At 38.9% G+C, this 16,038-nt stretch overlaps 1 protein-coding gene across 1 annotated transcript in view; it reads right to left on the bottom strand.

The window, feature by feature from the left end:
* Nucleotides 1-11,354: 11,354 nt before the first annotated feature.
* Nucleotides 11,355-16,038, bottom strand: part of malrd1 (MAM and LDL receptor class A domain containing 1) — a 225,812-nt gene continuing 221,128 nt past the window's right edge. Inside the window, exon 33 of the mRNA XM_062984307.1 lies at nt 11,355-11,768. Coding sequence (XP_062840377.1) covers nt 11,682-11,768 — 87 coding nt within the window. The 3' untranslated portion in view covers nt 11,355-11,681. The remainder of the gene's footprint in view (nt 11,769-16,038) is intronic.

Below are 16,038 nucleotides of genomic sequence, written 5' to 3'. Positions count from 1 at the left end.
GTTTACATTGAATCCACTGAGGAAGAAAGAGCTAATGTAAAGATGTATCCTTTTCAGACTACTGAACTGAGAGGAAAATTAAATGTGCAGAAGAAATCAAGACAGATGTTAAAGGCCAATGTATGAATGCTGATGAATCTCGCAATAATTCAGAAACCTATAGGTCTCTCTACATACATGGGGCATCAATATCTCAGGGATGGAGGGAGGAGGCAGAGCCTTAGGGCGCATCCAGACAGTCTTTTAAAAGTGAGAGCTCCTGCATTTTAAAGGGGGGTGTCCAGATGTCTTCCCACAGAAAAGTGATTGCATTTGCCACAAAGCAGTAAAACTCTGCTTTGTAGCGAATTAATTGATAGCCTATTAGACACACACCTCTAATGGGCAATGGCCCTGTGTGGACAGGCCCATGAGGAGTCCTGGGACTTCCCTGCGGCCTGTTCAAACACCCATCCCGCATCTTCTGGGCTCCCCCTCCCAGCCCCCCTTAAAATGGGGGGGGGGGAGGACTAAGTTACCAGCCTCCATTAGGCCCCACAGCACAGTTTCTGGAATGTACCATTATGCGCGAGAAAGCAAGAGGGAGGCAGGAGCGATTTGGTTCCCTCTCGATTCCTTGGCGTAATTGGTACATCCTAGGAAGTATGCTCCAAGGTCTAATGGAGGCCAGTAACTTATTTTTACTTTCCCCCTGTTTTTAAGGGGGTTTGGGAAGGGGGATGTCTTCCTCCCCTCCTGAAACCTTTCAGGATCTGGACACCCGCCCAGAAAGCACACACTTTCAAGATCTGGACACTCGCCCCAGAAAGCACACACACAGGTTTCTAACTGGGGCAGATTACAGGGCGCATTCAACGCCACTGTTTAAGTAGCTCCACTGGCTGCCGTTTATTTTCCGAGCCCAATTTAAAGTGCAGGTCATTACCTACAAAGCCCTAAACGGTTTGGGACCCATCTACCTTCAAGACCGCATTTTCCCTTATGAACCCGCACAATCTCTTCGTTCGTCGGGGGAGGCCCTCTTCTCACTTCCACCACCCTTGCAGTCGCAGTTGGTGGGGATGAGAGAGAGGGCCTTCTCTGTCGTGGCCCCCCAGCTTTGGAACTCACTCCCCAGGGAGATTAGGCAGGCCCCCACCTTCCTTTCTTTTCGGAAGAGCCTGAAAACCTGGCTCTTCCAGAAGGCCTTTGATGATTGATCCTCGTAGGATCGACTTACTTGCCTACTAAGCAATAGACCCTCAGATATGCTTTCTCAGGATTGCACTTAGCACTGTAATTACTACACCTGCTGTGTTATTACCCTTCCCTGATGACTTGACATTTTTTTCTGCACCTTGGCCCAGATCTTTTGATCCAACTCATGATTTTAACATTATTTTGTATATTGACCTTTTATGACTGTTTTTATCCATGTTGATGTTTTATTGTTGGCTGATTTGTTTATTGTTTTTGTTTTGATTTTGTGCTGTTGTGTCCGGGCATAGCCCCATGTAAGCCGCCCCGAGTCCCTTCGGGGAGATGGGGCGGGGTATAAGAATAAAGTTATTATTATTATTATTATTATTATTATTATTATTATTATTATTATTACTTTCTGGGGCATGTGTGGATTAGAAGCTGGGAAATTTCGCATTTTTAAAACACGATTGTTCCCAGTTTGAACTGCTTTCTGGAACCACCCTTACTCATCCATTGCTTGGACCATAGGCTATGCCAGATGTAGGGTCCTTCATACTACTCTACTGTAGCATTCTGATTCACTTTAATGTCAATGGTCCCATTCCATTGAAACCTGGGCTTTGTAGTTTGATCATTCACTGATACTCCCTGGCTGAGAATGCTAGTTACAGCTAGTTACAAGGGCCCATTGTGCTCACTTTTAAACTACAAATTCCATAATTCCATAGAATGAAACAAAGTAATAATACAATGTTATAACTGTACAGTGTAAAGGGACCTTGGAGAGTTTTCCTGGATATATAGATCAAGCATGAGATATTTTAGGTCAATGTTATTCGGGATCACAATCCTTGAATATGGGTGCACTAACATTCTATATTAAGGGTAGTCTTGTAAGCCTACTTAACATGGTTTGCATTTTAACAAAATATAAATGTTTGTTGCACTTTAAAAAATATTTGCAGTTAAGCTATTCAACCCCAAAGCTTTTCAGAACTCACAGCATATTTTAGGGGAAAAAATGATTTTGAAGAAGACCGTGTATCCCAAAGGGAAAGATAATACTGCCTGCTTTCCTCAAAAATCTGGTTTTATTAGTTCAGTTGCCACTCAAAAGGCTTAACTTGCATGAAATAATTTTATGTGATACATCACAGAAAGACTTTGCAACTCTGATAGCACTGGAGGCATTCTTTCTTATTTGGAGCATTTCTGGATGGCTTTGAATATATTAAGAAGAAAGGCATTCATTTTAAAGAGGGAAGCTTCAACGCAAGCTACATAGCTATAACAAAATGAAGTTAGAGAAAGAAATATGTGCATGAAAATAAAACATGTTGAATATTTGGTATTTGCTTTCCTTCTTCAGAGAAGGAACCTCAAAAGTGTATTTGTTTGGGGTCAGAAAGGAGTCTTTTCCCAGTAAGGCATGTCTCATCTCACTGAATAGTCTTTATGAGTATACAACCTGTTAAGTTTCAAACGGAGACCACAAAAATGGAACTGAAGAACACCATAATATATTCAGATGTAGCTAGGATCCCTTTTCATGCCCTTCTGCTATTATCTGCTGCAAGGTGAACTGAGCAATCCCTATTTCGCACAGAGCTTGGAAAAGTTTTTTTATTATTATTTCAAGTTGTAAGAAACATGCACTCAGCATGGCCAGAGCAGCATCTAAAAGCTCTGTCTTATAGCAACTTTCTTTTCCTGTCCCATTCTCTGTAAAGGGAAGGAATTACACTAGCCTCAGAGTTGTATTGTTCTTGAGGCATTTCAGGAAAGTAAAGAGGCTTAGAATGCACTCAACCCCGATATGTATAATCTCCTCCTTCAATAGAGTGACATCCCAATTGCATATCTCTTGTCTGCACCAGCACAGTTAAACTTTTGAAGCCCCTAAGCTGGCTAACTGATCAGGGCAGGATTGTCCGCTAAGATGCTTCTTTTAAAAATAACTTTCAAAAGAACTTCAGTGCATGAGTTGTTCAAATTCAGCTTCTGTTTGGCCCTTTTGAAGTATCTATTTGAATCTAAATCTGTTCTGTCTTGACATTTGAAAGCCATGGCTCTGTTTTCTAAAGATTTTAACACCAGTCTTTCTGCTACTATTTTAGGCTCCTTGCTGCTTATTTCTGTTGCCCTTCATAATTGTTGCTTCTCCACTTTTATAAGATTCCTTGGTCATTCTACTGAAAAGACAAGGTGTAAATGTCTTTAATAAATTAATTAACCAATGCTTTCTCTAGACAAAGTTGAGAAAACAATCCATTAGTCATGTGATTAAGAGTAATGCTACATTAACACGTGAAAATCTACAGTTAAATTATGAAAACTTGGAAACATGGTCAAATTGATATAATATGCATAACACTGAATGGTATAGCTTCAGAAGTAAGAATTATTTAAACCCCCTGTTTGTTTGTTTTTTGTGTCAGGAGCGACTTGAAAAACTGCAAGTCACTTCTGGTGCGAGAATATTGGCCGTCTGCAAGGACGTTGCCCTGGGGATGCCCTGATACTTTGATGTTTTTATCATCCTTGTGGGAGGCTTTTCTCATGTCTCTGGATGGAGCTGGAGCTGATAGAGGGAGCTCATTGGCACTCTCCCCGAGTTGTATTCAAACCGGCAGCCTTTAGGTCAGCAACCCAACCTTCAAGTCAGCAGTCCTGCCAGCACAAGGATTTAACCCACTGCGCCACCCAGAGCTCTTGTGAAGGGACCTTTGATACTTAATGAAGGACAATGGCCAAACTTGTAGATCAGCTACTTAGTTAAGGACACTTAACAACATTGTATTTCCTATTCTGACTTGCCCTCATTCTCATCCTGCTTTACTGAGAAGCAGCTGGTGAAAATAATGAGGTTTATTCTCCTGTTGATCAGGAAGCAGCATATTGACATTTCCACTTCCCTCCTTCTAGTGATCTCCAGTGCAACAATCAGAAACAAGATCAATCCTGGAATTCCACTTCTTACCTGAGATCGCTGGCAGGAGGATGGGATGGAAATATCAGTATGTTGCATCTCAACTGATAGAACAGATCACTGTTGTACACCGTGACTACTGCCCAATAAAGCAGGGTAAGAGTACATTTCATCATTGTGATTAAAGTGTCATGATTGTCTGATCACTCTGAAAATAAATCATCCAGGCAGGGAGACTTCTTTTAATGGTGGGTATAGGTCTGAATCAAGTGGTAGAACACACTTGAACTGTTGGGGCATCAGTTCAAGATGGTAGGGGACATGGGCACTAATAATAAATTGAAGTTGCACATATTTAGGCTGGAGTAGAGATGATGAAGAGATAGCGCATGATATGCAGGTGCTTTTCCCCTATCTCATAACACTAACATTTTGGTTTACTACTAAAGCTGAATGACTGGATTTAGTATAGATAAGTGGAAATATTTATCTAGGATATTGTCAAACTGTGGAATTTACTGCTACAAGGTGTAGTGATGGCTATCTATTTCGATGGCTATAAAGGGGGAGCCCCCAGTGACACAGTAGGTTAAATGCTGAACTTGCTGAGCAAAAGATCGGCGGTTCGAATCCAGGGAGTGGGGTGAGTTACTGCTGTTATCCCCAGCTTCTTCCAACCTAGCATTTTGAAAACATGCAAATGTGAGTAGATCAATACGGTACTGGCCCGGCAGGAAGTTAACGGCATTCCGTGCAGTCATGCTGGCCACATGACCTTGGAAGTGTCTCTGGACAACACCGGCTCTTCGGCCTCAGAAATGGAGATGAGCACAAACCTCCAGAGGTCCAACTAAACTTAATGTCAGGGGAAAACATTTATGTTTATTAAAAGGGGATATGAGACATTCATGAAGATTAGGGCCATCATTAGCTACTGAGGAAAGCAGCAATAGATCAACTCCAGTATCCCAAAAAATACTACAAGACAGTGTGCTTGTACTCATGTTCTGGGCAACTGGTTAGCCATTATGTGAGCAGAATGGTGGACTATAGGCCTTTGGACCAATCTAGAATAATTTATGTTCCATCTTCAAGCATCCTAACATCTGGCCCATAGGTGGAACAAATAGATTCGCTGTTGTTCTAAAGCACAGATTCCCAAATGTTGGTCCTCCATGTGTTTTGGACTTCAGGTCTCAGAATCTCTGGTCATTGGTCAAAGAGACTGGGGCTCCAGGGAACTGAAGTCCAAAATACCTGGAGTTTGGGAATCACTGCTCTAGAGGGTAGAACAATATTTTAAAGCTAAACCTGAGGACAATTTTCTGATCAGGTAAGAAGTTTGACAGTGGGCCAGACAGCTTCAGAGGATGGTGGACTCTCTTTTGTCAAGAAGGTTTTGAGCAGGGAAGGATGACTTAATGGTAATTATGCAACAGCAGACTATCTGCATCAACAGGACTTTTGAGGTCTCTTACAATTCTGTGATTCATTGATTTTGGGATATGCTGCAGAACTGATTGCCAGCAAGTATTGGCTGGTGTATGCTATCTCAGGAGTGCATTACAGAGTTACAAATTTGTAAATGAATTCTATTGATAGGCCATATACTGGTTAAGTATACTTACCTAAGAAGCTGATCTAGGATCTCAGCTAATGTCTGTAAAATAAAAACCGTGTCCAGGAATACTCAGGTACCTGCTGTTTTTTCTTTCTGTACACACGTTCCTCTTCTTGCATGGCACTGAGCTTTCATCCTCCCCCACCCTCCAAATCTGTGGATTAATGTCACCTCTTTGTGAGTAAAAAGCAGCAGATCCTTGCTTGTCTTATGTTGAGAAATTGTTTTCGTGTTATATCACACACCTTTATCATTAACAATTCTAAAGCAGGAGCTGAAATTGAATTTTGCTGTCATTTGACAGGTTCAAAACTGAAATGTCTAGATAAGGGCAAATGTTACATTTACACATTTCAAATGCAAGTGAGCAGGCGCCTTTTGTTCTTTCTGGAAAATGGGGAAAATGTATTTGATATATTTAGGTTTTATTTGATGTGTTTCCCCTTCCCATATGTGTTGCTTTTAATGTTACGTATCTTCAAGTCAACTTAAATTTATGGCTGCCTATCAAAAGATTATCTTGGAGGAAGCTTGACATTGCCTTCCCTTTGGGCTAAGAGACGGTGATTTGCCCAAGTTCATCAAGTGGATTTTCATGGCCAAGTGGGGATTCAATCCCTGGTCTCTCAAAGTCATAACCCAACACACAAAATACAACACCATCTCAGAATGGACATGCCAGTCAAGTTTAACTCATCTTAGGCTCTTATTTTTCTAATGTTCCAATTTTTTTTCTTCAGGTTTCATATTTTTGAAGAAAGATCAAATGAAAAGGTTGGCATTAAAAATCTATTACAGAGAGCAGCAGTGATAGGATTAAGTAGTGTTCACTGATTCAAAGTCTCCCTCTCCATCCTAATTTATATGAGACGTAAGCCACCTCTTTACTTACCCTCCCCTTCTTCTCTCACTTCTACAAGAATTAAAACTAGTGTAGCTCTTTGTAAGCTTACATATATTTCTTCTGTTGGAGTTCTCAGAGCAAAGCCTTAGTTAGTTTCTTTAGCTATATGTCTTTACTCATTGTACAGAATATCCACCCATTTTGCACATGCTCTCTTTGTCAGAAAATTCATATGAATTGTGTGTACAGTTTTCCCAATGTTAGTAAGAAATTTTGTCTAATAAATGTATTTTTGGCAAACTTTTTTTATTATCTCTTTTAGAGAACATGTACCTTGCCAACATACTCATCTTAATGCATACTTTCCACTCATATTTGCACTTTACAGACTTTGCTTCTTTGAAGGAACAACAATTCAAAATTCTAAGAATCACAGATATTGATGGTTAACTAACTATAACAATTTTATACTGCTCTGAGGATAAATTTGGCATCAAAATGCAAACCCTATGAAAAAAATCCAGATTCTTACCCTACAACACACAAATTATTTTGTATTATTGTTTCTGACAATCCAAAGAGAATTATATATTTTTCTTAGAAGGTTGGAATGGCATTGTATGAAAAAGTCTGCAGCAAGCTCTGAATCTATAGAGAAACTTGGTCAATTAGCTTGACAGTTTTTCATTAATTACCAGAAAAATTGGATCAGGCCATACGTGGCCACCTAAATTGCTTGATAATACATTGGGTCAAAGGGTGTGCGTGGGAAAATAGTTGTAGAAAGTATATGTCCTAGTTTCCTAAACCATTTCTACACATGTTTCAAACATGGACAGCGTTATACATTCTTTCTTACAGAGCAGGGTCATGATGACAACAGATGACACAAATTCATAATGGATTTCTATGTTTGTGAACATGCAATAAGAAGAGTTCCTAACATAGATCGGGTGGGAGATAATTAGACTGGTAAAAGGGAGGCATCACCAGTGACAGTTTAGCAGCAGCAACATTTGTACAATGGTCCCTTGGTATCTGCTGTAGTTAGATACCAGGACGTCTCTTGGAGAATAAATAAATATAAACAAACAAACAAATAAATACATTTTATTTGTTTCCTGCCTCTTCTCGTGGCTTGAGGCAGGGTACAACATGATTAAAATACACAGATAAAATATAAAACTATTAAAGTGCATATACTAAAATACACAGAACAAAGATTGGCACCAATACTACTGAAGAGATAGGTCTTCAATTACGTCTTGAATTCTGACAGTTAGTTTAGCTGTCAGAGCTCTTCTGGCAGGTCATTCTACAGGACCTCATAACACTAGATCCACTTTAAATCTGGTTGTTGCCTCCTGCAGAATTCTGGGGTAGTTGAGGGAGGGGCCTTGAAAATGCTCAGCCAGGCAGGTCCTGGGCCTCGCTAAACTACAAACCCCAGAATTCCGCAGGAGGCAGCAACTGGATTTAAAGTGCTCTTGTGCTACACCATTGGGGTGACAGCCTTGTTCTTTTGATTTTTGTCAACAGCTGCAGATTCTAAGGTCGTCTCACTGGTCATCTTCCTGCAGTCTTTATCATTAAACGTTTCCAGTTTGTCCTGGTTTGAGCCACATCTTTTCATGTTGCTTTTTGCCTCTTCATGATGCTTTCCTGTCTAAAACATCTCCCCTTCCCTGCTTTGACGAGATTTGAAATGGTGGTGGTGATGGATAAAAAAAAAAAATCCTTCTCTTACTGTCACCATTACTACCTTCATCCCTGGTGTTCTTTTCCCTTCTCCTTCTTCCTTTTCATACAAGAACGAATGAGTTAACAAAGGTGATGTGTTTCTGGGCATTACTTTATTTGGTACCAAAGGATAAAATTACATGAGGAGTCTAGAGATATGCTACAAGTTCTTCAACATGTTTCAGCAAACCTTTTATTCGAAATGGATATTTGAAATGGGACAACCAAGTTAGACAAGTCTTGCATCCAGGGATGACTCCATTTTCACCTGCCTCCACTCTACCTATGATTTGCATCATGGTTGCCACATATAGATCTACATTTAGCTCTCTTTTTCTGTGTTTTGGTGCTCATTAATTGCTTAGTATGGAATACTGGAGGAAAATACACGCAACCCATCCTGAACTTTGTTTGTTGCATTGCTTTCATTTTTTTTACTGCACACTTTTGGGACTTGTAAGTCTGCGTTTCTTCAGCCACCTGTCATATGCTTCAGCAGGACACTTTCAACTGCATGGAAGATTTGGGTTTTTTTTTAAAGGAAAAGGTAGAAGCCTTCACACCTTATGGGTGGGACCTCTAAGGTGTTGCCTACACAGGCAAAAACAATCTGCTTTAACTTGCATTTTCCTGACCTAAATCAACCGCATGAACACACCCTTATTAAATCAAAGTGGGAGTGGCATTCCCAGTCGTAAGTTTTCCTATGGAAGCTCACTTCAGTGTTAAAATTCAGCCCTGCGATAATCACATCATTTTTGGTCACATGGCTGTGGCTGCTCCACCCCCACCCCCACATGTAAATATTCAAATATCCTTATATCCACATTTTATATGTATGCTTCCATGGGATAATGGCTATCCTATTAAGTGAAGCAAAATGGTTGGTAGATGGTGGTGTGCTAATACCAATATGCAATTATCTTCACAAACACACTTTCAAAAATAAAGGCTATTGCGCTCCAGCAAGATGGAAATTTGGGGGGGGGGGGGAGATTGGGTGACTTCCCATCTATCTGAAGCTTGTGTGTTATGCTTTCACTGGATATGTGGTGAATATAATTCTTTCTCACCCATGTAGTCAACCTCTTAAGCTTTTTAAAAAGGAACTTTTGCTAGCAGAGGCATTGTTAACTGAAGTTTGCTTGTATTTGTCATTTTTCAAAACTGTCTCTCAAATAGTTGTGCTAAAGCAGTAGGTCCAACCTGATCACTCAAGTGGAGGACAATGACTTCCCCTACGTTGTCTTTTTCCCAATCTTGTACTTTCAACCTGAATTGAAATTAACTAATGCCTGAGTTACTTGGGAGACCCTGGTGGCTCAGCGAGTTAAACCGCTGAGCTGTTGAACCTGCTGACTGAAAGGTTGGCAGTTTGAATCTGGGGAGCGGAGTGAGCTCCTGCTGTTAGTCCCAGCTTCTGTCAACCTAGCAGTTTTAAAACATGCAAATGTGAGTAAATCAATAGGTACTGCTCTGGCAGGAAGGTAATGGCATTCAATGCAGTCATGCTGGCCACATAACCTTGGAGGTGTCTACGGAGAATGCCGGTTCTTTGACTTAGAAATGGAGATGAGCACCAACACCCAGAGTTGGACACGACTAGACTTAATGTCAGGAGAAAACCTTTACCTTTACATGAGTTACTTGAGCTTTCTTAGCACAGTTCTTTAGCACAAAGGTTCCAGAAAGAGTTTTTAAAAACATAATTATAAATGTTAAAAAGTGCAAGACTTGAAAGGTAAGATAACACTGTTGGTTTGCAATTCGTCTTCACTTAAAATGATGTTTGATTCTGATTTTAAGTCGTAGCCAGCTGACACACAATGTTAATATCCTACTGTGTTTTGATGCTTATTACCAGAGATATGTTGATAGCAGCGTGGTACAAGAAAGGTTGTGAAAAGCTTGTAATACTTCAGAAATATCCTGGAGATGTGTATGTGGGAGTAAACTGGGGATGCATTGAGTAGTTCACGGGTCACATGTGGCTCATGGCCCACAGGTTACCTTCCTATGGACCAGGCTCAAATAGATTTGGCTTCCTCAATTTCAATATTGAGGTTACTCCTACTGGATTGCCAAACATAAGGCAATTGTAATTCTGGAAATATAAATGCAGATTTTGTTCTTTGTGCAATAAGTGCATTGAGCAATGATTACATGATGGGCGAGATGAACGGGAGACAGCATCTATCATACTTCTGTTAAAAATGCTATCTAAATGCAAAAATCTAAAGAAGATTTTAGGTAAAAGCCCCACCTTGCTGCAAAGAGAGTCCAGAGAGTGACAGATCTCATATTCTGTGACAGGAAACTGCTATAAAAAAGCACATTCAAACATTCATACAGTTTCTATATTAAATCAAATGGTTAGATGGGGATCTCTTTTGCATTGCTTCTCTACAGTGTACAGTACAGGTTTATGGTATAGGCTGTTCAACAGTAAAGTCGGTTGATGATATTTAAGGGTTCTATGGCCTCCATTAGTAAAATATGTTGACCACTGTTCAACCTCTGATCCCACTGTGTGGAGTACCTCCCAAAAGTAAAGACAGTTGCCAAATATTTAAGAATCATTTAATAATGTCTAGACTATATGAGATCACAAGCATATGTTGTTAGAATTTTTAAAATAATTACATTTACACCTCGCCATTTCTAAATTGAATTTATGGTCGCATACTTGGTACCTTTGCTTAAAATTTGGAAAAGTTGCCTTCTGGCCTATCCCCACCAACATGGCTAGTGAGATCAGAAGGCAAGACGGTGGTATCTTTGAAACTATGTTTGGTTTGGTGTAGATCCGACAAAGTCAAGCAAAACAGATTAGTTCTCTAAAGTATCCATTACGCTATGTTGTTATTGTAAGAGCAAAGCTATTGCAATCACTCTGATCACTTGGATTCTGCCGAAGCTGTTATTTTGTGTGTAATATAACTTTTTAAGTCCCTGCATTTAGAAGCATGAACATTTTTAAGTCATCATTTTTCAATAAAGGCAGTAAAATTAGAATGCCAAGAAAACCTCAATCCTGCTTTAGATTAAATGAAACTTTTCTTTATTAATACACTGGAATTTGAGCTGCTCAACCATCTAGTCAATTCAAAACAAATAATTACCAAGAATATTGCTGCCAACATAACTACCATTTAAGGCTCTGCCTCCCCATGTGGGTGGACTTGATGCTATTTTGAATGAAGTGTAATCTGGAGAACATTACTCTTCTAATATGAAAATCACTCTATTTTTGTTCAGTTTACAAATGCTATGCCATTAGTCAATTCATTTTTTTTTTAAAAAAAGCAAGGTACATTACATCAGATAAAGTTGAATAAAATGTCCACCCTGTATTGTGCCCACCTCTACTGTTTCACGGCATCTTCCCCTTCTGTTGTGCCATAGAGAGGATTAGCAAAGGAAGTAGGCATTACATCATTGTTGTAGGAAACCTGGTGTGAGTGTAACAGAAATATAAAGTTATTGCAAAAGAATGCGGGGGATTAATGGCTTATCAAATTCATATCAAAATCAGGACTGGCTCACGCTGAAAAGAATAAAATGATGAAACATAAAAGTCAACCACATTGGCAACTATGGCTGTATAATTTCGCACAATTATAGCAGTTTGATTTCACTTTAAGGGCCATCTTTATCTTACAGATCATTTGTTTTGCAAGATACTTGGAATTCTAAACCAAAGACCTATAACTGTAACAATAAGTGCTTTCAAGAATTCTAAGTATCTCACCAAATTACAAAAGTTTGGAAGGATAAAGCCATGTCAGTTAAAATAGCATCAAATTGCTACGATTATGTATTGTAACTACACAGTGAATTTCAGTTCAAAATGAATAATGGAGGAATGTCCTTCAGTGTATTTAAGAAAAGATAACTAGTTTAGGTGGATACAGGGCCATTCTATATGGCAAGCACTGCCCCTCTTATCTCTTGGATCTGTTACCTCTAATGGCTAATGGTACGATTGATCCTGCACTTTCACCGTCCAATTATACGTTTATAGAAGTAAGCTCTTACCGGTTAAAAATAAATATGAATGTTTTATTGCTGAAGCTGTCACAGAATTATTCACTGATATAAGAATAGTTATTGGATTGTCAGCTGATATACACAAATGCCTTCCTCATGGGAGTCTGTTGTATATGCACAACCACCCAGTGAGCCAGTTTAGGACAGGAGACAGTGATAAGCACAAAAAAGAATTTGTATTTTGATTAGAGATTATGCCCAACTCTGACTGGTATGATAAATGAAAAATTCTGTACACTGGCTATAGTTTAGTGCTGTGTGTGTGTGTGTGTGAGAGAGAGAGAGAGAGAGAGAGAGTTTAAGAAGCAGTAGCACGTACTAGAGAAATATATATTTTTGAACACTAATAGTATGTTTGTATATATACCTTCAAGTAGACGTATGGTGCCCCTATGAATTAAGTAAGTAATACTCAGTGATTATTTGACTCTTTCTTTCCTCTGAAATATAGCCTATAGCACCTGGTATTGGTTGGTCTACAATCTAAGTAATAACCAAGTAATAACCAATTAATCAGGATCTCATGCTGTTACGATATTTAGGCATATATTTAGGTACTGCTGTATATTTTAGGATCCTCCTAATCACTACAAGAATTTTTTTATTTGAAAAACAGAAACCTATATACAAAGGAACACAATGACTGCCAGGTCACAGTGAAGACAATATTTATACACTTTTGCATGATCAGACATTGCACTGCATCACTTTTACTCAAGTTTATTATCCTGAAATATGCTTATAATCACTATGCTACTAAAAGCTACAATGTTTCTAAAGGTAGTATGTATTTTTAAAATAGTGTAAAGTTTTGTGGTGCTTTAAAGCTTCCAGAAGACTTGGTATTGCTGCAATACACTAGCATACCCACCTCATCATTAAAAAAAAAAGATTACAAGGTAGTTTAGAAATCAACCCTTTTTTATGCCACTTTTAAAAACAAGACATGTGATTGCTGATGATATCTGAAGCAATTAAAGCATTCATACATCACAATACAGTGACTTTCATGTTCTGAAGAGGTTATATCCACAATATATATGAAAAGGCTCCATCAATCCTAGTGCTGATTGCTACGAGTCCAAATCTTCAGTATGTGGGTTATGGCAATTATGGTACCAAATTAGCAATAGAAAGGCCAACCTTTCTCCTCTGAACCATTTCTCTGAATAATTTCTTATAGAGATAATCTTACCAATAGAAAGGAAAAAAGAAATTCCTTCAGCTGGCAAATGTTTAAGGGTGTTAGATGATAGAGCTGTATGTGTGTCATACAACTTGCCTTGTACTTCTTTCTCTTGGTTTCACCACCTTCACAAGTATGGATGGGGGAAATGTGAGATAGGACCTTTCTAGGAATTTTCTAGGTCCCCCATTAAAACTCTAGGGTCAACAGAAGCATGTCATAAAATCACCTAGAAGACCTAGGAAATTTCCTGGGAGGCCATATTTTATCAGATGTGATAAATGAAACCATGGGTTTCCAATCCCATGGGGTACAGATGTTGTACTATATGTCTTGGGCTTGTCCTGGTAGGGAAGTTGCATTCTGGGAGTACCTTAGAAATAGATTCTCTTTTTCTCACAGATTATATAATATTTCTTTGACCTCAAACTAAATGCCTGGGGTGCATATATAAATTCTCATGCATAATCTTTTCATGCCAAAGGTGCTTCTGTCTATGCAAATGGGAAGCAGGACCAACAGGGAATTGAATACTGAGCTGGGTTATACTATTGAAGCATAGATTGTGATATGCAGACAGCACAGATATGTTTCAGATGTTATATAGTTACAAACTAAACATTCTTGGTAATGTAGCTCATGGGACATAGTTCCAAATCTCAGTCACAAAATCGTTGGTAAGATTATTGCTATACGGTAGCCTTTTACACAGGTGTATGGAAGAAAGCCCACACTGTGCACATTTATTTAAGAAAAAAGAAGATAAATGTCAACCTCCAGGCAATGGACTCTGTGTTTTTTGTCATTCCTGACAGTTTCTAAAACCAACTGCATCACTGATAAAGGGCTGGACTTCTCACTGGATAACATGGAAAGATGTAACTGCAGATTGCCCAGTTTGTAGTGAAGCTTATGGAATTTGGCTGCCAGATTACTTCTGAGGAAACTGTAAGATTACATGAATTTACATGAAAACTCAATGATCTCTTGAATTTTGGAATGCTGTTTTCTGAAATAATAATAATAATAATAATAATAATAATAATAATAATAATAATAATAATTTATATCCCACATTATCCCTCTCGAAGGAGACTCAAAGCGACTTGACATAAAAGCATTAGCATTCAGTTTAAAATATATAAATATGCAAATGTTAAAACAGAAATATAAACTGTATTAAATTAAGTTAAAATCCATGTGCATATACCAAATGCTTGTAATAGAAGATAACTATGGTTGTATTGACCATTTAAAAAGCAGCAGGGTTGAATCTGGGTTAAGTTAGGCACATTTATATCTGATTGAAATCAATATGGATTTCAATGGGAATTAAGTGTGATTAATAGACTGAAACCAATCAACAATTAATGCAATTGAGGCAACATCTATTGGTGTAAAATAATCAAATGTACAATTGGACACTGAGGCATAGATATGCCCAGTGCTCTGTTATTGAGGTTATATGTAACTCCATGCTGTATGTACTTTTTCAAAGATTGATAAATGGACCCTAGGAACCAAGCTGATCCCAAATCTCTTCTCCTTTTATCCTATCTAAATTGTTCCCCACATAGGCAGAGCTACTCTTCCCATTAGATAGTACAAGGCAGTGCAATAAAGTGAAAGGATGGAAGGACCACTGCTCCAAAGAACCATATTTGCTATTCTTCAGAGGTATCTAAAACCAGTAAGTGGACGAAGAGGCTTTTCAGTGTAGGATACAGATAGGTTTAGAAGAACTAGTTCTGCTAATTGTCTGGAACAGGAATGCCACAGCAAAGCCTGCTAGAACCCCAATACTTTACTCAGAGTGATCTTCAAAGCAAAGTCTTGCAGCCTTATATTGCCAGGGGTGCAGTGGCACAGATATTCTTCAGTGTGGCACAGGTATTCTTCAATGTCGCTCCACCCACAATACCTTGCTTTGATAAAAGATATTCAGAGCAAGAAATTTGGAAAAAATTAAGTGGTGAAGGAAGGGGGCCTGGGATTTTGAATTGAGAAAGTGTCACAAATCTTTCCACCAGAAGGGAGGAAGGTCAAGGAAAATAAATATTGTGTTGGTATAGTATCAGTGGGAGCAGGTGTGGTAAAATGGTTAGAACCTAGGACTGAAACTCTTCAGACCAGGGTTCAAATGCCCACTCAGACATGAAATCCACTGGGTGACTGTGCAGATAACACTCTCTTAGCTTCAGATGAAGAAAATCCTCTTCTAAACAAACCTTCCCAAGAAAACACTGTGATAGGTTTGCCTTGGGGTCTTAATAGGTAAGAAACTATTTGAAGGCATCATCATCACATCAACAACAACAATATCAGTAAACCTAAATATTTTAAAGGCACACAATCCCATCCAGACTTAGAAGTTAAGTAGGGCTAACCCAGTTAGTGCTTGAATGGGTGACTGCCAAAGAACACTAGATGCTGTGCTATAATTTACAACAGTGGCTCCCAACCTTTGGGCCTCCAGGACCTTTGGA

This window comes from Anolis carolinensis, chromosome 6 (genome assembly GCF_035594765.1).
Source record: "Anolis carolinensis isolate JA03-04 chromosome 6, rAnoCar3.1.pri, whole genome shotgun sequence".
NCBI classification, from domain to species: Eukaryota; Metazoa; Chordata; class Lepidosauria; order Squamata; family Dactyloidae; genus Anolis; species Anolis carolinensis.
The sequence above is the reverse complement of the archived record's forward strand: the minus strand, read 5'-3'. Positions and strand labels throughout refer to the sequence as shown.